This window comes from Abramis brama, assembly GCF_963993115.1.
Source record: "Abramis brama genome assembly, chromosome: 14".
Lineage (NCBI taxonomy): Eukaryota > Metazoa > Chordata > Actinopteri > Cypriniformes > Leuciscidae > Abramis > Abramis brama.
Window position 1 is genome coordinate 20,316,248 of NC_139976.1, and position 22,561 is coordinate 20,338,808.

Here is a 22,561-nt window from a genome sequence, read left to right on the forward strand (position 1 = left end):
ACTGTGGCCTCTGTCCTCTCTGCTAGAGCTTAGAAAGTAAGGAGAGCACAGATAAGCTTGATTTATGATAAGAAGTGAAGAGAACGCCACCTCCTAAATAAAGACAGTGTCTAATTGGTCAGAACTGATCCAGGAGGCTGGACAAACATCTGAGTTTAAAATCTTAGACCCGAACAAAGTTTAGCGCAGAACCAAAAATGCAGCGGGAGATGAAGATCTAAACCATACTAGTAACCATGTAGAAGCGCAGACGAAAGAACCCAAATTAAGATCAGAAGAACATGGGTTAACAGCTTCATTCAAGTCATCTAACTACTCTCGTCTCAATTTTCTTTCTTTTCTAAGTTTTCCTTTCTTTTCCGTTGTGAGTCTCGGTTCTAAGTTAAGTTTTGCGGCAAAGTTTCGTTCCACGATTCGACAAAACCAGCTTCAGGCAAAGACTTTCAATTCATCCGCCAGCACACCACGTGATTGGCCGCCACAGACATCTATCCAAGCACAAGGACACCAGCCAACGAACGAACTCGGGAAACCCCCTTTGACGCCTACCAAAGGGAATCCCCAAAGCAAAGACAAGCAAGTACCGCCTCCAGACTCTTAAGCTGAACTGGTGTATTGATATAAATGTAATAACCTGTCTAAGAAACGATAGAAGGGTTAAATTAATGATTGATGGTTCGTTCCAGGTCATGTCATAAGTGCATATAGAAACTTTCATCATCTCACTCTTAAACTTATTCTTTCCTCTCTCTCTTTCTTTCTGCAACTCGTATGAATGTGTGTGTGTGTTTGTGTTAGATATTAGTTTTATGTGTTACAATAATCAAAGTCTTGTTTGTATTTTAAAGAGAAGTATTACTTGTGTTATGTGCTTACGAATTTAATGTCTTAAACTTCTGATCTAAGTTACCTTGCTAACTATAGTGTTTCACTATAGTTCGGATATTTATATCCGTTGCAGAGTTGATAGTTACAGCCAGTTCAAATGAACCGCGAACGAGTCATTTGCTCGTTTGTAATAAGTGACTCTTTCGAATTCCCTATAAATGAATGAATAATTCCTTTGAGCTAAATTGACGAATCACTACAAATACAAATATCTTACAGCGCCACCAACTGGCAGCAGGAAGTGTGTCACTTTCAAAATGCTTTTGACAAAAGTGGGGGGGTTAGTTTTACCAACAGTTACAAAAATCAGAATGTATATTGGTCTCATCGAGCCGGACAACTTTCTAATTTACAGTCATTAGCTCCGACCAACAGGAAGTCAGATATTTTGGTTTGAATGTGGATTTCTTTGCAAAATCAGCCTCTGAATTTTTACCCACTCCTCTTAAGTGGTTTATTTTATTCCCACCAAACTTTTTCAACACGATGAAAATACATTAAAGATGCTAAATTGTGAACAAATAATACATATCTCAAACGGTTTTGCTATGGCGAGGGATTAAAGTAATGTCAAAAAAGGAAAAACTAAAAGCCTCATATCTTCTAAAAATATAATTATACACCATTTATTTCTCTATAAAATTATAGAAATATCAGAACTAAACCCATTTTATTCTTTTTTTCAATTTAAGAATTATGTTTAAGTTTAAAAATAGTAATAGTACTATTTAGTCCCATAAAAATCAAGTCATACATAGGGCTATACTGCCCTCTTGTGTTCAAAATCAGGTAGGCCTATTGTATCTATATAAAAATATACTAGGTATGTGACAGTGAGAATATTTTACCACCGGTTAATCGACGTGTGACACCGCTTGGGGCTTTTGAATCGCTAACTTAAAAACGAAAGTAAAATATGTTCGTCCGCACTGACATTGATAATGGTGTGGAGCAGAGCGAGCGTTTTCAATGAATTCCTATGGAAGTAGGAATGAACTAAAAAATGTTCGCTCTTCTCTGCTCATTCCTCACCGTGGCATTCACCGTTATGAATGCTGTGCAGCCGTGAGCATTTTAGTTTAATTTTAAAATTAGCGCCATTTCAGGGGCGGATTGCTTGAATTTATTTTACAAAAGCACAATGTTGTGTGTTTATTGCGACTGTACACAAATATAAGTTAACACTTTGCTTAATGTAATGCATATAAAGTATATATATATATATATATATATATATATATATATATATATATATATATATATATATATACACAGTGGTTAAAGTGGGATTTTAAGGTGGGGGAACCCTCAAATTTTGGGTAGGTGCAACAGAGAAAAATGACTCACCGTGGGACAACATATTGAGTATCGTGGTATAGCAATACTTTTTGGGACAAGATTGGGATTTCTCTGACCAACATATGTGCAATTTAGGGCTTTTGAAGGCCAAAAAAAAAAAATAGAGAAGAAATAGCTTTAAAACATTGTCATTAGAATATTTGTCAATATCTGCTCTCTCCTCATCTTCATCTTTCTTTTTCTCTCAGTCTCCTGCCCTAATTCTTCCCCTCCTAAAGCTGAACTTTGACTGATAGTCTTTTCATTTTCGTCTGTGTCTCTGAAGAAAGTAAACATAGGCTCAACTGATATTTATGTGTTTTATGAATCATTTTCTGAGACAAGTTAATTTACTCAAGGCTACCAGGAAAGCTATAGCCTAAGTCAGCATTGCCAATAGGAACCTTCTACAAGCTTTGGAATTTGAAAATGTCTGTTTTTAAATGTTAAAAGTAATTTTAAATAATACAAATTATAGTCTACATTTAATAGTCCAGTCATTTTATGAAAAAAGGTTGAACAAATTGCAACAGAAGCAAACTCAACTGATTTTGTATCCTCAATATGTCCTGACTAAGGAAAAAAAAAAGCCCAGAAGAATCTAATTAGGGGAAAGTTTTGAAAAAGACCCAAATATAGCCTATTCATACGCCTTTATTTAGGCTGGTTTCTAAAGTACTTCTTCCTGCCTCTATGTATTAATGTTAATGGGTAGCCTAAATGGGTTCCATTCAGACCTTAACATCAAGTATTTTACTGTTATGTGTTAACAAGATTCAACAAGAATACCCATTTCACCTGGCTATACCCAATGTTTAGACCTGTTATGGTATTTATGCAAATTAGCACATACATAATTAGATTGTGCACCGTTTGTCCATGTTAACAAACAATTTCAAAAAACTTGTAATACATTTTTTGTTTGTCTTGATGTAAGTAATCAACTCAGTAATTTTCATGGTGATATCTAAAGGTTAAAATTTTTACCCTATTCACGTAAGAAAAAGAATGGGATTTAAGAATGGGACTTTCCCCTGATGGGATTCTTCAGGGGGTTCACGCATTAGTAATCGCTGGCGTTCAGCGGGGAGGGGAGGCGTGAACCGGTGCAGATGCACTCAAATCAGACAGGAGAACCGTGAGAACATAACGTCGGGAAGCGTGTTTGTGAAGGCGGGGCCAGGTGGTGATATTCAGTTTTGATTTGATGAATGATGAGAATCATTGAATTTGATGAGAATGATTTGATTTTAATCTATTTATTTATTAATTTATCTGAGGTGCCGTTCCGGCCCACTTTAACCCCTGTATATATATATATATATATATATATATATATATATATATATATATATATATTAGGGGTGGAGCCGAACCCGAATACGGTATTCGGAAAGGCACAAATAATGTGTTTTTTACGAATACTTATTTCGAACAAATACTTTAAAAATATTTGTATTCGGGAACAAGAAAAACTTTATTTCAAAAAGCTGCGTTTCCTGACCGGCGGTGCTGCTGATGTGGTGGCTGTAAATCCACTTGTTGATAAGAAAGGAGGAAAGAGCCACATGGAAATATTTTGGATTAGGCTAATGTCACGTTTTCATACGGGGCCGTTCACATAGCGCGTTTTTTGCGCGTGCAGATTTCAAATGAGCGGCGCGGTTGCATAGCAACGACAGCATAGCAATGCATTTTTATCTCCTGTATAGTTTGGTAACGCTACAATAAGATACCATTCATTAACATTACTTAATGCATTGTCTAACATCAACACATTGAGTGAACAATATATTTTTACAACATTAATTAATGTTTTGAATGTTATTTAATACAAACACTTGATTGGTCATGTTTGTTCACTTCATTCATTGTGCATTAAATAATGTTAACATAAATAATGTTAACTTTTGATTTTAAAAATGTATTTTTAAATTAACCCCAAGGAGAATAATTACGACAGTATATAGGCCTAACTATTGTTTATTGTTAGGTCATTTTATCTAATGTTATCTAACAAATGGAATCTTATTGTAAAGTGTTTTTAATACTACAGTTTCCATCTTTGTAACTGATAGCCTACACTTTAATATATGTAAACTTAATCTAAATTAAGCTTTGGTACCAAAATTGGTACCGAGAACCGTGGATTTTCACTGGTATTGGTACCAAATACTAAAATTTTGGTACCGTGACAACACTAGTAGCTCTGTTAGCTCGGTAATTTAGACAAGGCTGTTGACAGAGTAACGTTAACGTAGGTAATGGCTGTTATGTTATTATTATTTTTTTCAATGACATTCGTTGTTACATGTTCATTGCTGGATTTAAGGAAAAACATCAACCAATATTGCATATCCATAATTATTATAATTAAAGAATACTTACACTATAACGTAAATTAGAAGTGTAACGCAAAAAAATGGATTTTTACACCTATTTAGAATTTTACTCAAATACAAATACAAATACAAATACTTTTCCCCCCTCAACAAATACAAATACAGATACAAATACCGGCTGCTTTGCACATCCCTAATATATATATATATATATCAACAACGTGAATCCTCTCATAACTCCTATACCGTTTATCGTAGTCTGATATTTCAGGCCTACATTTCGGTTTGGCCTAGAACTCAACAGCATAGTTGGCATGACGGGCTTAAATGCTTGAACTCCGTAATTGCTGCTTGCAGCTATATTTTTATTTATAATTTTAAATTTGATGATGCTGTTGGTTAGTGTTTAAGAGCAGTTTTGTCTTTCTCTCTTCCGTCATTCTACACTAATTTTATTGATATTTTCACGCGATATTGTTAGATTGCATGACATCAGATTGCATGACTTTTAGTGATTTGATACCACTGGTAAAGGGTATATGTGAGCCTCATTTTATAGGTTTGTTACCTGAAAGTCTTTATCTGACAGGTAGCACTCGAGGCGCAGAGGGTCCACTCCCTCTGGCAGGGGTTTGGAAGTGAGCTCCTCCACAGTGTACTGCAGCTTGCTGAGTTTAGACAGGGCGTCTTTAACCAGAATCACTTTATTATGGGCTCCTTCAACCTGCACAGGCATTCAAACATACAGTTGCATCATCCATTGGCTTCAATATTAAAGATCTTTGGGCTGTATTAAAATGTATGATTCATATATGAGAATCCTTTTAAAACTAAACAAAAATCCTCTGTAGCATTCTGCAGGGTTTAAAGGAACACTCCACCGTTTTTTGAAATAGGGCTTATTCACCGTCTTTCCTACATTTAGATAGGTGGGCAAACGCATTTTTGTCTCAGTGCATGCATCGTTTTAGTTTGGAAGCGCCACCGCTAGCTTAGCATAATGAATGGAATCCTTTGTTGCCAGCTAGCATGTCATGAGTAAAACTGATAAAAAAAAAAAAAAAAAAAAATTTAAAAAAAAAAATAGAATTACTTCTTGTGGCCTGCGTATTCACAACGAGTACAAATAGCAATGCAGATTAAGACTAGGCGATTTCCTAGGCAGATATTGACTTGGGACTATATTGGGGTAAAGCACAGGCGAAGCACTGCTACTTGGGTGCAGAGATATCACACTCACCACCAGTTCGTGTTGACTCTCATCCTCACGTCCTCCTGTCGTTCCATTTCCAAAGCACGCAGCTCCTCTTCTGAAAACTCTGGTTCATAGAGGTATGGTTCTGGCTCTTGACTGTCTGAGAAGTCACCCTCCTCGTCTCTCACAAAATCCGCCATGTTCATCGCCATTCACTATGTCTACTGTAGGAAAAATAGCCGGCTACTATTCACGCTGATATGTTGACGGAAGTTGGGGGATTTCAGGTGTTGTGTGATATCTCTGCGCCCAAGTAGCAGTGCTTCTCCTGTGCTTCCCCCCAATACAGTCCCAAGTCAATAACTGCCTCTTAATCTGCATTGTTATTTGTACTCGTCGTGAATACGCAGGCCACAAGAAGTAATTCGTTTTTGTTTTTTTTAAATGTATCACTTTTACTCATGACATGCTAGCTGGCAACAAAGGATTCCATTCATTATGCTAAGCTAAGCTAAGCTATCGGCGGCGCTGCCAAACTAAAACAATGCATGCACTGAGACAAAAATGCGTTTGCCCACCTATCTAAATGTAGGAAAGACGGTGAATAAGCCCTATTTCAAAAAACGGTGGAGTGTTCCTTTAAAGTATTCTCTGGCATTCTGAAAGCTATGGGTGGTGTAACGTACCCGTACTTTAATATTTGGGTCTTTCTCCCAATAAGGGAAGATGTTGGTAAAGGTGAGTGGTTCTGCACCAGCCAGGATCAGGTAGGCCTGAGGAGGCCGTCTGGAGTTCTTCTCTGAAAAACAAACACAAGAAGGTCATTATTACACAGCAAAGCAATAAAATATGCACTATATATGTTTCGTAACTTGAACTTGACGCAAAAGAGAAAGCAAATCTGTACTGTACAGAGTTCTCTTTTCAGTCTTATCGTGCATGTTTTAAAAGCACATGCATGACTGAGACTGATCATATACTGTAACGCTATCCAAACGATGCCAGAAAGACGCATTAAACAGAAAAAAAAGGAATCACAAAAATTAAGACGTTAATTTTGACAGCCCTAGTTGTTACTGATCGAAAATAATAGTTAATGCATGTTGTTGTTAGGAACCTGCCAGCTGGAACATTTGGACTAGCACATACAGTAGGTCTTTAACCCTCTGGAGTCTGAGCTGTTTTCTGGGCCCTGGAGGTGTTCTGACATGCTCTGACATTTGTGCTTTTTTCAGTTATTTATAAACATGTTAATGGCAAAGGTGTAAATTCACTCTATATAGCACAAACAGGGCTACCAAAATATCTGATCAACATGCATGTATATGTTTGAATTTTTAAGAGAATAATGTTTATGCGTGGTTATTGGAAAAAATACAAATGAAAGTTGCAGAAATAAGGCCACAAAACACATACTAAATATGTGGCAATAAGACTTTTGACTAATGGATGTCAACGCCTATAGTTTTTTCTTCAAAATTATGTGAAAATAGTCTTGCTTTATCGTTCACATAAAACCATACATTGATTTAAATTGATGTAAAACAGGTTTTGCTTGGAAAGCCAATATGCGAGGGGGGCGTGAACGAGGAGTGGTTTACACCTTAGAATACAATGTCCCACCCACTCTGCATAATGATGAGCCATTCACTCAGGTGTGAAACTGACTGAGCCACAATGCAAGGACAAAAGATATATTTAGAAGAAGACTTATATTGACCATTTAAGATTTTGCTTACATCTATCTTGTAAATATGTTTTGCTATTTTATTAAAAAGGTTACAATTACAACAATAATTACAATTTCAACAATATTTCAAGTGTACTCTTTCTTTGTAAAAAAAAAAAAGATTATAGGCCTACATTTTATCTATGTATTCATTAGTTTGAATATAGCCAACATTGGAACAGCTAACATCTTAGTTGATGACTTTATTTTTGACAAAAATAGTATTTTATATATAGAAATTGCTAAACAAAAGCTTATTTGACGAGGCAGTATATTCTACAGTAAAAACTGTACCCAAATCTACTAAACAAAATGTTGTCTTTCATATTTCGCCTGACTGTAACGTTGTTTTCATGAAATATTAGGGCATATTGTTAATTTGCAGTTTAATACGTTGCTTATACAAATAGCCTACATTTTATTTCAACATATTTCAGTCGATTTTTACTCATCTCAGTATAGCAATACAGTTTGCTAAAACATCATCATTCATTCACACACGCGATTTAAATTTAAACTGTCTTTGCCAGCTGTGGTAAACAGCGCGCATCTCTGCCATTCATTCATAAACAGAAACCCACGTGAAGAAATTCACGTGAGAAGGAAAAAACTTACTAGTATTCCTCAGCTCGCTCCTCGATATACCCGCACTTCTGAGGGACATTTTCCATTATTATTATTCCTCACAGCGCTGCAAGACGGTGTAAACAAGTAATGATCTGAATAAACTTGTGAGTTTTCTCGAGCTGTATGGGGGCGTTCACGGGATTGCGCTTGGATTGCCTCAGTCATTTGCGTTTGAATAGCGCACGCTCTCCGTGGGTGGAGTCACATTACATTTGAATTAGCTCTAATGAGATCGACTGGAATCGCTCTCTTTTAATACAGATTTCACAAGATGGGAATATTTGTTTTTTATATAAATTACTTCATTTAAAAGAAGAGAATTCAAGCTTCATGCCTGTGTGTCTGTATGCCTGTTTGACTGAGTATTCGCTGAGCTACAGTTCATTTTCGGGCGCGTTTCAGAATGGACTACACTGGCAGAGAGAAGGCAGAACTCGCTTCGTGTTTATTTTACTTTATTTGGCAAAAAGCACAACACTTTATTTTTATTGTGAGTATACACAAAAATAATACACATTTAACAGAATCGATTGATGTATGAAACTCCTATGGAAAATCAAAGTCAAGAGAGTATTTATGAGTTTCTTTTACACTGATAAAAAAAAAGCAAGCTGGTATCGCCGGCGATACCGTCGACCTCAGGGGGTTAAGCCTGCTCCTGGAGATCCACTGTCCTGCAGAGTTTAGCTCCAACCCTAATCAAACACACCTAAACCAGCTTATCAAGCTCTTCAGGATTGGATATAAACTTTTCAGGGCAGTTTATTGGGCTCCAGGAAAGAGGACCTCTGGACTAGCATGAATTTCCTTTATTAAACCATCCTGCCCTCTTCCCTGAGTGAAGATTCCATCTCCTAACCTTGGCAGTACTGTAGCGTTGTTTCCATGGCACACTTCCTCTCGCTGTCCCAGCGGATCTTGGCCGAACCGGTACATTCTGTATCTTCTTGTTGCTGCCCTTGCCACAGGTACACTTCCATCCTGTTATCCACCAAGAACAGAGCTACAGAGAATAAAAACAGAAAGATGTATAGAAAATATAGACTATTGTCACCACAATGTGCAACACATTGATGCAATTCAATGTCAGTTGACATTATGAGAATCCGTGGTTACAGTCACATGTAATGACATTATGTACCAGGCTGAGGGGCTGAATACAAGTTCTCCTGCAGGAACGGCATGGCCATGATGGTTCCTGTCACTTGGGCGGGCCCAAACTGTTCCTCTTCCTGAAAAGTCCCACCGCTGGCACTCAGACGGAAAAGACGTGGTGTAAAATTGTACTTTCCTGGATCTGCAAGCACACAGAGACAGTAATATACAGTGAGGAAAATAAGTATTTGAACACCCTGCTATTTTGCAAGTTCTCCCACTTAGAAATCATGGAGGGGTCTGAAATTGTCATCGTAGGTGCATGTCCACTGTGAGAGACATAATCTAAAAAAAAAAATCCAGAAATCACAATGTATGATTTTTTAACTATTTATTTGTATGATACAGCTGCAAATAAGTATTTGAACACCTGAGAAAATCAATGTTAATATTTGGTACAGGAGCCTTTGTTTGCAATTACAGAGGTCAAACGTTTCCTGTAGTTTTTCACCAGGTTTGCACACACCGCAGGAGGGATTTTGGCCCACTCCTCCACACAGATCTTCTCTAGATCAGTCAGGTTTCTGGGCTGTCGCTGAGAAACACGGAGTTTGAGCTCCCTCCAAAGATTCTCTATTGGGTTTAGGTCTGGAGACTGGCTAGGCCACGCCAGAACCTTGATATGCTTCTTACAGAGCCACTCCTTGGTTATCCTGGCTGTGTGCTTCGGGTCATTGTCATGTTGGAAGACCCAGCCTCGACCCATCTTCAATGCTCTAACTGAGGGAAGGAGGTTGTTCCCCAAAATCTCGCAAAACATGGCCCCGGTCATCCTCTCCTTAATACAGTGCAGTCGCCCTGTCCCATGTGCAGAAAAACACCCCCAAAGCATGATGCTACCACCCCCATGCTTCACAGTAGGGATGGTGTTCTTGGGATGGTACTCATCATTCTTCTTCCTCCAAACACGTTTAGTGGAATTATGACCAAAAAGTTCTATTTTGGTCTCATCTGACCACATGACTTTCTCCCATGACTCCTCTGGATCATCCAAATGGTCATTGGCAAACTTAAGACGGGCCTTGACATGTGCTGGTTTAAGCAGGGGAACCTTCCGTGCCATGCATGATTTCAAACCATGACGTCTTAGTGTATTACCAACAGTAACCTTGGAAACGGTGGTCCCAGCTCTTTTCAGGTCATTGACCAGCTCCTCCCGTGTAGTTCTGGGCTGATTTCTCACCTTTCTTAGGATCATTGAGACCCCACGAGGTGAGATCTTGCATGGAGCCCCAGTCCGAGGGAGATTGACAGTCATGTTTAGCTTCTTCCATTTTCTAATGATTGCTCCAACAGTGGACCTTTTTTCACCAATCTGCTTGTCAATTTCCCCGTAGCCCTTTCCAGCCTTGTGGAGGTGTACAATTTTGTCTCTAGTGTCTTTGGACAGCTCTTTGGTCTTGGCCATGTTAGTAGTTGGATTCTTACTGATTGTATGGGGTGGACAGGTGTCTTTATGCAGCTAACAACCTCAAACAGGTGCATCTAATTTAGGATAATAAATGGAGTGGTGGTGGACATTTTAAAAGCAGACTAACAGGTCTTTGAGGGTCAGAATTCTAGCTGATAGACAGGTGTTCAAATACTTATTTGCAGCTGTATCATACAAATAAATAGTTAAAAAATCATACATTATGATTTCTGGATTTTTTTTTGTTGATTATGTCTCTCACAGTGGACATGCACCTACGATGACAATTTCAGACCCCTCCATGATTTCTAAGTGGGAGAACTTGCAAAATAGCAGGGTGTTCAAATACTTATTTTCCTCACTGTACTTGAGAATATACCTGAATCACATAATAATAATAATAATAACTAGAATGTACATTTCCTGAAGAAAATGTGAAGTGGTGCTTGCAGTGGCAAAATTCACCACTGGGCAGATGCTAACACAATTAACATGTTGTGATACCATGATATACCACATTTTAGCATTATTTACCACGATTTACCATGTTTGTAAGATGATTTATTACGATTTACTACATTCCAGCATGATTTACTATGATTAACATGCTGTTAAAATGATGCTAGCAGGATTATCATGTTGTTAGCATGATTAGCATGTTGGTTGGATGATGCTAGCATGATTAGCATGTTGCTAGCATGCTTTTAACAAGATGCTAGCATGATTAGCATGTTGCTAGCATGCTTTTAACAAGATGCTAGCATGATTAGCATTTTGCTAGCATGTGTTTAGCTAGATACTACCATGATAAGCATGTTGTTAGCATTATGCTAGCTTGATTAGCATGTTGCTAGCATGATTAGCATGTTGCTAGCATGATGCTAGCTTGATTAGCATGTTGCTAGCATAATGCTAGCATGATTAGCATGTTGCTAGCATGATGCTAGCTTGATTAGCATGATGCTAGCTTGATTAGCATGTTGCTAGCATGATTAGCATGTTGCTAGCATGATGCTAGCTTGATTAGCATGTTGATAGCATGATACTAGCTTGATTAGCATGTTGCTAGCATGATGCTAGCTTGATTAGCATGTTGCCAGCTTGTTTTTAGCAAGATGCTGTTGCCAGGTGGTTGCTAGGGTGTTCTGGGTGGTTGCTATGGTGTTGCTAGGCAGTTGCTAAGGTGTTCTGGGTGGTTGCTAGGCAGTTGCTAGGGTATGCTTGGTGGTTGCTAGGCAGTTGCTAGGGTATTCTTGGTGGTTGCTAGGGCGTTGCTAGGTGGTTGCTAGGGTGTTCTGGGTGGTTGCTATGGTGTTGCTAGGCAGTTGCTATGGTATTCTGGGTGGATGCTAGGGCATTGCTAGGCAGTTGCTAGGGTGTTCTGGGTGGTTGCTAGGTGTTTTGGGTGGTTGCTAGGCAGTTGCTAGGTGTTCTAGGTGGTTGCTAGGCAGTTGCTAGGGGGTTCTGGGTGCTTGCTAGAGTTTTTTGTGGTTACTAGAGCATTTCTAGACGTTGCTATGGTGTTCAGGGTGGTTGCTAAGGTGTTTTTGTTAGTTGCTATGGTGTTACTAGGTGGTTGGTAGTTGTCAAAGATGGTTACTATGGAGTTTTTAGAGAGTTCTTAAAATCTTTAATAACGAGTGCCTTCTGTACGGCACTCGGCCTGCGGCCTCGTGCCTATGGCCGAATAGGCACAAGCATGGAGCGATATCGCAAGGCCACGAGAGTAAAATTGCTTTAAAAAATATTAAAAAAATAAAAAAATGTTTTTTTTTGGTTTAGGGTAGTTGCTAGGGAGCTCTTAGTGGTTGCTAGGGTGCTGAAACTGGTTGCTAGGGTGTGGCTATGAAGATTTTAGGCCATAACTTATTGGCTGCTTGATAATATAAATCCTCTGAGGGAGAGAGAGAGGGAGAGACGCAGGGGTGTCAGGCCCTTTGGAGTCTGTGTGTGTGAAAACGTCGGTTGGGATTCAAATATTTTTAGAACTCCCAATGTTAAGTCAATGGGACTTTTTTGGCCGCTTTTTCGTCCGCTGTGCGAACATCGTACACCCGATCGCTTAGAAAAGTCATAGCACACCTCTCCTCAATGAGCCGGTCGATTTGACACCTCACTCAGGGGTCTGTGACAAACGGTGCGGGGCGCATTACGCGCCAAACTTTTGTCCGGAATAATAATAAGAAAAAGAATAATAACTAGAATGTACATTTCCTGAAGAAAATGTGAAGTGGTGCTTGCAGTGGCAAAACTCGCCACTGGGCAGATGCTAACACAATTAACATGTTGTGATACCGTGATATACCACGTTTTAGCATTATTTACCACGGATTACCATGTTTCTAAGATGATTTACTACGATTTACCACATTCCAGAATGATTTACTATGATTAACATGTTGTTAGAATGATGCTAGCAGGATTAGCATGTTGTTAACATGATTAGCATGTTGGTTGGAGGATGCTAGCATGATTAGCATGTTTCTAGCATGCTTTTAACAAGATGCTAGCATGATTAGCATGTTGCTAGCATGCTTTTAACAAGATGCTAGCATGATTAGCATTTTGCTAGCATGTTTTTAGCTAGATGCTAACATTATTAGCATGTTGTTAGCATTATGCTAGCTTGATTAGCATGTTGCTAGCTTGATTAGCATGATGCTAGCATTATGCTAGCTTGATTAGCATGTTGTTAGCATGATGCTAGCTTTATTAGCATGTTGGTAGCATAATGCTAGCATGATTAGCATGTTGCTAGCATGATGCTAGCTTGATTAGCATGATGCTAGCTTGATTAGCATGTTGCTATCATGATTCTAGCATGATTAGCATGTTGCTAGCATTATGATAGCTTGATTAGCATGTTGCTAGCATGATGCTAGCTTGATTAGCATGTTGCCAACATGTTTTTAGCAAGATGCTGTTGCCAGGTGGTTGCTAGGGTGTTCTGGGTGGTTGCTATGGTGTTGCTAGGCAGTTGCTAAGGTGTTCTGGGTGGTTGCTAGGCAGTTGCTAGGGTATTCTTGGTGGTTGCTAGGCAGTTGCTAGGGTATTCTTGGTGGTTGCTAGGGCGTTGCTAGGGCGTTGCTAGGGTGTTCTGGGTGGTTGCTATGGTGTTGCTAGGCAGTTGCTATGGTATTCTGGGTGGATGCTAGGGCATTGCTAGGCAGTTGCTAGGGTGTTCTGGGTGGTTGCTAGGTGTTCTGGGTGGTTGCTAGGCAGTTGCTAGGTGTTCTAGGTGGTTGCTAGGCAGTTGCTAGGGTGTTCTGGGTGCTTGCTAGAGTTTTTTGTGGTTACTAGAGCATTTCTAGACGTTGCTAGGGTGTTCAGGGTGGTTGCTAAGGTGTTTTTGTTAGTTGCTATGGTGTTACTAGGTGGTTGGTAGTTGTCAAGTATGGTTACTATGGAGTTTTTATAGAGTTCTTAAAATCTTTAATAACGAGTGCCTTAGGCACAAGCATGGAGCGATATCGCAAGGCCACGAGAGTAAAATTGCTTTAAAAAATATAAAAAAAAATAAAAAAATGTTTTTTTTTGGTTTAGGGTGGTTGCTAGGGAGCTCTTAGTGGTTGCTAGGGTGCTGAAACTGGTTGCTAGGGTGTGGCTATGAAGATTTTAGGCCATTACTTATTGGCTGCTTGATAATATAAATCCTCTGAGGGAGAGAGAGAGGGAGAGACGCAGGGGTGTCAGGCCCTTTGGAGTGGTGTGTGTGAAAACGTCGGTTGGGATTCAAATATTTTTAGAACTCCCAATGTAAAGTCAATGGGACTTTTTTGGCCGCTTTTTCGTCCGCTATGCGAACATCGTACACCCGATCGCTTAGAAAAGTCATAGCACACCTCTCCTCAATGAGCCGCTCGATTTGACGCCTCACTCAGGGGTCTGTGACAAACGGTGCGGGGCGAGTTTCGCGCCAAACTTTTGTCCGGAATAATAAGAAAAAGAAGAAGAATAACTAGAATGTACATTTCCTGAAGAAAATGTGAAGTGGTGCTTGCAGTGGCAAAACTCTCCACTGGGCAGATGCTAACACAATTAACATGTTGTGATACCATGATATACCACGTTTTAGCATTATTTACCATGATTTACCATGTTTTTATACGATTTTTTACTACAATGTACCACATTCCAGCATGATTTACTATGATTAACATGTTGTTAGAATGATGCTAGCAGGATTAACATGTTGTTAGCATGATTAGCATGTTGGTTGGATGATGCTAGCATGATTAGCATTTTGTTAGCATGCTTTTAACAAGATGCTAGCATGATTAGCATGTTGCTAGCATGTTTTTAGCTAGATGCTAACATGATTAGCATGTTGCTAGCATGATGCTAGCTTGATTAGCATGTTGCTAGCATAATGCTAGCATGATTAGCATGTTGCTAGCTTGATTAGCATGATGCTAGCATTATGCTAGCTTGATTAGCATGTTGTTAGCATGATGCTAGCTTTATTAGCATGTTGGTAGCCTAATGCTAGCATGATTAGCATGTTGCTAGCATGATGCTAGCTTGATTAGCATTTTGCTAGCATGATTAGCATGTTGCTAGCATGATGCTAGCTTGATTAGCATGTTGCTAGCATAATGCTAGCATGATTAGCATGTTGCTAGCATGATGCTAGCTTGATTAGCATGATGCAAGCATTATGCTAGCTTGATTAGCATGTTGTTAGCATGATGTTAGCTTTATTAGCATGTTGGTAGCATAATGCTAGCATGATTAGCATGTTGCTAGCATGATGCTAGCTTGATTAGCATGTTGCTAGCATGATTAGCATGTTGCTAACATGATGCTAGCTTGATTAGCATGTTGCTAGCATGATGCTAGCTTGATTAGCATGTTGCCAGCATGTTTTTAGCAAGATGCTGTTGCCAGGTGGTTGCTAGGGTGTTCTGGGTGGTTGCTATGGTGTTGCTAGGCAGTTGCTAAGGTGTTCTGGGTGGTTGCTAGGCAGTTGCTAGGGTATTCTTGGTGGTTGCTAGGGCGTTGCTAGGTGGTTGCTAGGGTGTTCTGGGTGGTTGCTATGGTGTTGCTAGGCAGTTGCTATGGTATTTTGGGTGGATACTAGGGCATTGCTAGGCAGTTGCTAGGGTGTTCTGGTTGGTTGCTAGGTGTTCTGGGTGGTTGCTAGGCAGTTGCTAGGTGTTCTAGGTGGTTGCTAGGCAGTTGCTAGGGTGTTCTGGGTGCTTGCTAGAGTTTTTTGTGGTTACTAGAGCATTTCTAGACGTTGCTAGGGTGTTCAGGGTGGTTGCTAAGGTGTTTTTGTTAGTTGCTATGGTGTTACTAGGTGGTTGGTAGTTGTCAAATATGGTTACTATGGAGTTTTTATAGAGTTCTTAAAATCTTTAATAACGAGTGCCTTCTGTACGGCACTCGGCCTGCGGCCTCGTGCCTATGGCCGAATAGGCACAAGCATGGAGCGATATCGCAAGGCCACGAGAGTAAAATTGCTTTAAAAAATATTTAAAAAATAAAAAAATGTTTTTTTTTGGTTTAGGGTGGTTGCTAGGGAGCTCTTAGTGGTTGCTAGGGTGCTGAAACTGGTTGCTAGGGTGTGGCTATGAAGATTTTGGGCCATAACTTATTGGCTGCTTGATAATATAAATCCTCTGAGGGAGAGAGAGAGGGAGAGACGCAGGGGTGTCAGGCCCTTTGGAGTGGTGTGTGTGTGAAAACGTCGGTTGGGATTCAAATATTTTTAGAACTCCCAATGTAAAGTCAATGGGACTTTTTTAGCCGCTTTTTCGTCCGCTGTGCGAACATCGTACACCCGATCGCTTAGAAAAGTCATAGCACACCTCTCCTCAATGAGCCGCTCGATTTGACGCCTCACTCAGGGGTCTGTGACAAACGGTGCGGGGCGAGTTTCGCGCCAAACTTTTGTGTGGAAGAATAATAATAAGAAGAAGAAAAATAATAAGTATGAGCAATAACAATAGTGATGCCTTGCTTTCAGCAAGCACCACTAATAAGTATGAGCAATAACAATAGTGATGCTTTTAAAAAAGCACCACTAACTAGAATGTACATTTCCTGAAGAAAATGTGAAGTGGTGCTTGCAGTGGCAAAACTCGCCACTGGGCAGATGCTAACACAATTAACATGTTGTGATACCGTGATATACCACGTTTTAGCATTATTTACCACGATTTACCATGTTTCTAAGATGATTTACTACGATTTACCACATTCCAGCATGATTTACTATGATTAACATGTTGTTAGAATGATGCTAGCAGGATTAGCATGTTGTTAGCATGATTAGCATGTTGGTTGGAGGATGCTAGCATGATTAGCATGTTGCTAGCATGCTTTTAACAAGATGCTAGCATGATTAGCATGTTGCTAGCATGCTTTTAACAAGATGCTAGCATGATTAGCATTTTGCTAGCATGTTTTTAGCTAGATGCTAACATTATTAACATGTTGTTAGCATTATGCTAGCTTGATTAGCATGTTGCTAGCATGATGCTAGCTTGATTAGCATGTTGCTAGCATAATGCTAGCATGATTAGCATGATGTTAGCTTGATTAGCATGATGCTAGCATTATGCTAGCTTGATTAGCATGTTGTTAGCATGATGCTAGCTTTATTAACATGTTGGTAGCATAATGCTAGCATGATTAGCATGTTGCTAGCATGATGCTAGCTTGATTAGCATGTTGCTAGCATGATTCTAGCATGATTAGCATGTTGCTAGCATGATGCTAGCTTGATTAGCATGTTGCTAGCATGATGCTAGCTTGATTAGCATGTTGCCAGCATGTTTTTAACAAGATGCTGTTGCCAGGTGGTTGCTAGGGTGTTCTGGGTGGTTGCTATGGTGTTGCTAGGCAGTTGCTAAGGTGTTCTGGGTGGTTGCTAGGCAGTTGCTAGGGTATTCTTGGTGGTTGCTAGGCAGTTGCTAGGGTATTCTTGGTGGTTGCTAGGGCGTTGCTAGGGCGTTGCTAGGGTGTTCTGGGTGGTTGCTATGGTGTTGCTAGGCAGTTGCTATGGTATTCTGGGTGGATGCTAGGGCATTGCTAGGCAGTTGCTAGGGTGTTCTGGGTGGTTGCTAGGTGTTCTGGGTGGTTGCTAGGCAGTTGCTAGGTGTTCTAGGTGGTTGCTAGGCAGTTGCTAGGGTGTTCTGGGTGCTTGCTAGAGTTTTTTGTGGTTACTAGAGCATTTCTAGACGTTGCTAGGGTGTTCAGGGTGGTTGCTAAGGTGTTTTTGTTAGTTGCTATGGTGTTACTAGGTGGTTGGTAGTTGTCAAATATGGTTACTATGGAGTTTTTATAGAGTTCTTAAAATCTTTAATAACGAGTGCCTTCTGTACGGCACTCGGCCTGCGGCCTCGTGCCTATGCCCGAATAGGCACAAGCATGGAGCGATATCGCAAGGCCACGAGAGTAAAATTGCTTTAAAAAATATAAAAAAAATAAAAAAATGTTTTTTTTTGGTTTAGGGTGGTTGCTAGGGAGCTCTTAGTGGTTGCTAGGGTGCTGAAACTGGTTGCTAGGGTGTGGCTATGAAGATTTTAGGCCATTACTTATTGGCTGCTTGATAATATAAATCCTCTGAGGGAGAGAGAGAGGGAGAGACGCAGGGGTGTCAGGCCCTTTGGAGTGGTGTGTGTGAAAACGTCGGTTGGGATTCAAATATTTTTAGAACTCCCAATGTAAAGTCAATGGGACTTTTTTGGCCGCTTTTTCGTCCGCTATGCGAACATCGTACACCCGATCGCTTAGAAAAGTCATAGCACACCTCTCCTCAATGAGCCGCTCGATTTGACGCCTCACTCAGGGGTCTGTGACAAACGGTGCGGGGCGAGTTTCGCGCCAAACTTTTGTGTGGAAGAATAATAATAAGAAAAACTAGAATGTACATTTCCTGAAGAAAATGTGAAGTGGTGCTTGCAGTGGCAAAACTCGCCACTCGGTTGCTAGGGTGCGGTTAGCTAGATTTTAGCAAGATGATAACAAAATTAACATCATGCTAGCATGATAAGCATGTGACTAACATAATGCTAGCACCATGTTAGCATGATTAGCATATTGCTAGCATGATTATTATGTTGCTAGGATGATGCTAGCATGCTTTTACCACGTGGCTAGCATAGTTTACCATGATTTACAATAGTTTACCATGATTTACCATAGTTTACCATGATTTACTATAGTATACCATGATTTACCATGTTCAAGTATGATTTACTGATTCAAGCATGATTTACCATAGTTTACCATGATTTACCATAGTTTACCATGATTTACCACAATTTACCATAGTTTACCATGATTTACTATAGTATACCATGATTTACCATGTTCAAGTATGATTTACTGATTCTAGCATGATTTAGCATTGTTTACCATGATTTACCACGATTTACCATAGTTTACCATGATTTACTATAGTATACCACGATTTACCATGTTCAAGTATAATTTACTGATTCTAGCATGATTTACCATAGTTTACCATGATTTACCATAGTTTACCACGATTTACCATAGTTTACCATGATTTACCATGATTTACCACGATTTACCATAGTATACCATGATTTACCATGTTCAAGTATGATTTACTGATTCTAGCATGATTTACCATAGTTTACCATGATTTACCACGATTTACCATAGTTTACCATGATTTACTATAGTATACCACGATTTACCATGTTCAAGTATAATTTACTGATTCTAGCATGATTTACCATAGTTTACCATGATTTACCATAGTTTACCACGATTTACCATAGTTTACCATGATTTACCATGATTTACCACGATTTACCATAGTATACCATGATTTACCATGTTCAAGTATGATTTACTGATTCTAGCATGATTTACCATAGTTTACCATGATTTACCACGATTTACCATAGTTTACCATGATTTACTATAGTATACCATGATTTACCATGTTCAAGTATGATTTACTGATTCTAGCATGATTTACCATAGTTTACCATGATTTACCATATTTTACCATTATTTACCACGATTTACCATAGTTTACCATGATTTACTATAGTATACCATGATTTACCATGTTCAAGTATGATTTACTGATTCTAGCATGATTTTTCATAGTTTACCATGATTTACCACGATTTACCACGATTTACCATAGTTTACCATGATTTACTATAGTATACCATGATTTACCATGTTCAAGTATTATTTACTGATTCTAGCATTATTTATCATAGTTTACCATGATTTACCACGATTTACCATAGTTTACCATGATTTACTATAGTATACCATGATATACCATGTTCAAGTATGATTTACTGATTCTAGCATGATTTACCATAGTTTACCACGATTTACCACGATTTACTATAGTTTACCATGATTTACTATAGTATACCATGATTTACCATGTTCAAGTATGATTTACTGATTCTAGCATGATTTACCATAGTTTACCATGATTTACCAGTTTACCATGATTTACCACAATTTACTATAGTTTACCATGATTTACTATAGTATACCATGATTTACCATGTTCAAGTATGATTTACCATGATTCTAGCATGATTTACCATAGTTTACCATGATTTACCACGATTTACCATAGTTTACTATGATTTACTATAGTATACCATGATTTACCATGTTTTAGTATGATTTACTATGATTGTAGGATGATTTACCATAGTTTACCATGATTTAGTCAAAAGAGCCAAGTCCCATCTCTATACTATGTTTTGATGCAGAGATATACGTTTTGTTAAACGGTTGCTAGGGTACTCTTTTTGGTTGTTATGGAGTTGCTTGACAGCTGCCAATGATGAAACTGCAAAGGCTTCTTGACACTTTGAATGATATAAACCAACTCCCATGCCTCTGTGACATTCAGAATGGAAGATATCCCTCTTTGGATTTTGGTTGCTAAGGTGCTCGACAATGGTTGCTATGGAGGGGCTAGGAAGTGTTGAGGTGATTCATGATTGGCCGTTTGCTGCCCCGAGTCAAATGAGACCACCCTCGTGTTTGTATGACAATTCAGTCTGGAGATATCCCTTTGATCTATTTCAATGGAAGTCTATGGGACTTGTTGCTAAGGTTCTCTAAATGGTTGCTAGGGCGTGGCTTGATAGCTTCACAATGAGCCTGAGAGACTGATTGGTCGTCTGAGTAAAATGAGCCCGCCCCCTTGTCTCTATGACACTGTGATCCAGAGCTACGTTCAATAGAAAATCCCTATGCAATTTACCATAGTAGGAAAAGCATGTGTGTTTCACGGGACATTCCTTCCCCATAGTAAGTCAATGGGGCAACTTTGGGACCTTCCTGCCCCCCAGGGGTGCAACTTTTACCCCATTGTGAGGTATGTTCTTACAGAGCCTGTCAGCCTCTTCAAATGTGGCAAATCACACGTTTCTGCGAAATCCTCGCTCAGAGCTATGAGTGTTCAAAGTTCGTCGCAATGTTAAGTCAATGGAACTTTTTGGGCCGCTTTTTCGCCCCTGGGGTGAACACCGCACCCCCGATCACTTATAAAAGTCATAGCACACCTCTCCTCAATGAGCTGGTCGATTTGACACCTCATTCATGGATCTGTGACAAACGGTGCGGGACGAGTTACGCGCCAAACTTTGTGTGGAATAATAATAAAAAGAAGAATAATAATAATAAGTATGAGCAATAACAATAGTGATGCCTTGCTTTCAGCAAGCACCACTAATAATAAGTATGAGCAATAACAATAGTGATGCTTTCAAAAAAGCACCACTAATAAGTATGAGCAATAACAATAGTGATGCTTTTAAAAAAGCACCACTAATAAAAAAAAAAAATCAAAACCACATGGGCCCTGCTTCAAAACGTATTAAGCTGCCTACATAGGCTGCATTTTAAGGCATCACAGACACACCCTCAACATAAAAGCTGTTCTTAACAGACAATCAGCGAGATTATCGTAAAGATTCCCTGCTTTTGGCCCAATTCTAAGGCGACATTGCATGTGACTCATAAAAATATTCCAATATGAGCTCAGTAAAAAAATATATTCAAGACGAGAGAAATGTCTATTAGAAATATAATTCATGCGATACCAGTTTTAATTAAAATTGTAAAATAATGTGATACTATATTTTAGACTTATTCCAATATTGTGCTGTTAGGATAGCAACATGCTAATGGAAAACCTGAAATCAGTGGTTAGTTAAGTGTCCTAATAAAAAAAATACTAATAATCCATTATACTCAACTGTAATATTTTTAGACATACTAGAATATTGTTCATAGAGTGTTTCAAATCATTCACTTATGAAGTTCCATTTCAGATGCTGCCTTCCTATGTCAGCAGTAGACAGCAAAAAAGCTCACTAGATTTGGAACAGGGCTATGGCATCATAAGGAAATATTATGCATGTGTATGATTATAATGACATACCAATTTAGCAACATTATAACAAGTAAACATCGATTGCTTGGAAATAGACATTTTCTTTTTTACCTTGCAGCATGCAGTCATAGGCTTTCCTGTCCTGCTTGCCAAGAGCATCCCAGAATTGCTTGGGCTCAGTTCCTTCCTCTATTTCAATTACTTTCAAACTGCTGTTACTGTTCAAACCCAGCTCACGAGGACAACTGTAACATGCATATAAATACATATACACACACAATCACCACATGGTCATTACATTCCTATACAGAAAAGTCTAAGGGTGTACTCCCACTAGGCACGGTTGCCTTGTACCGAGCCCGCGCAATTGTCCCCCCTCCCCCCAATTGTTTGCGACTTTACTCGCAAGCTACAATTCCTGTTCGTCAATAAAACTATACTCAAATTAATTGAAAAGTGTACTATCCAAGCAGTAATAGAAGATGTTTGCTGTTGTAATGATGACACATAAGAG

At 39.1% G+C, this 22,561-nt stretch overlaps 1 protein-coding gene across 3 annotated transcripts in view; it reads right to left on the reverse strand.

Annotated features, from left to right (window-relative positions):
- svild (supervillin d) overlaps positions 1–22,561 on the reverse strand; it is a 287,700-nt gene that overhangs the window by 38,328 nt on the left and 226,811 nt on the right. For 2 of the 3 annotated variants that reach the window (XM_084135927.1, XM_084135928.1), the window contains exons 23-27: positions 22,159–22,292; positions 9,261–9,416; positions 8,979–9,122; positions 6,450–6,562; positions 5,137–5,292 (exon numbers count right to left, since the gene is read on the reverse strand). In XM_084135927.1, coding sequence (XP_083992053.1) covers positions 5,137–5,292; positions 6,450–6,562; positions 8,979–9,122; positions 9,261–9,416; positions 22,159–22,292 — 703 coding nt within the window. The remainder of the gene's footprint in view (positions 1–5,136; positions 5,293–6,449; positions 6,563–8,978; positions 9,123–9,260; positions 9,417–22,158; positions 22,293–22,561) is intronic. The other variant, XM_084135929.1, reaches the window with a different exon arrangement.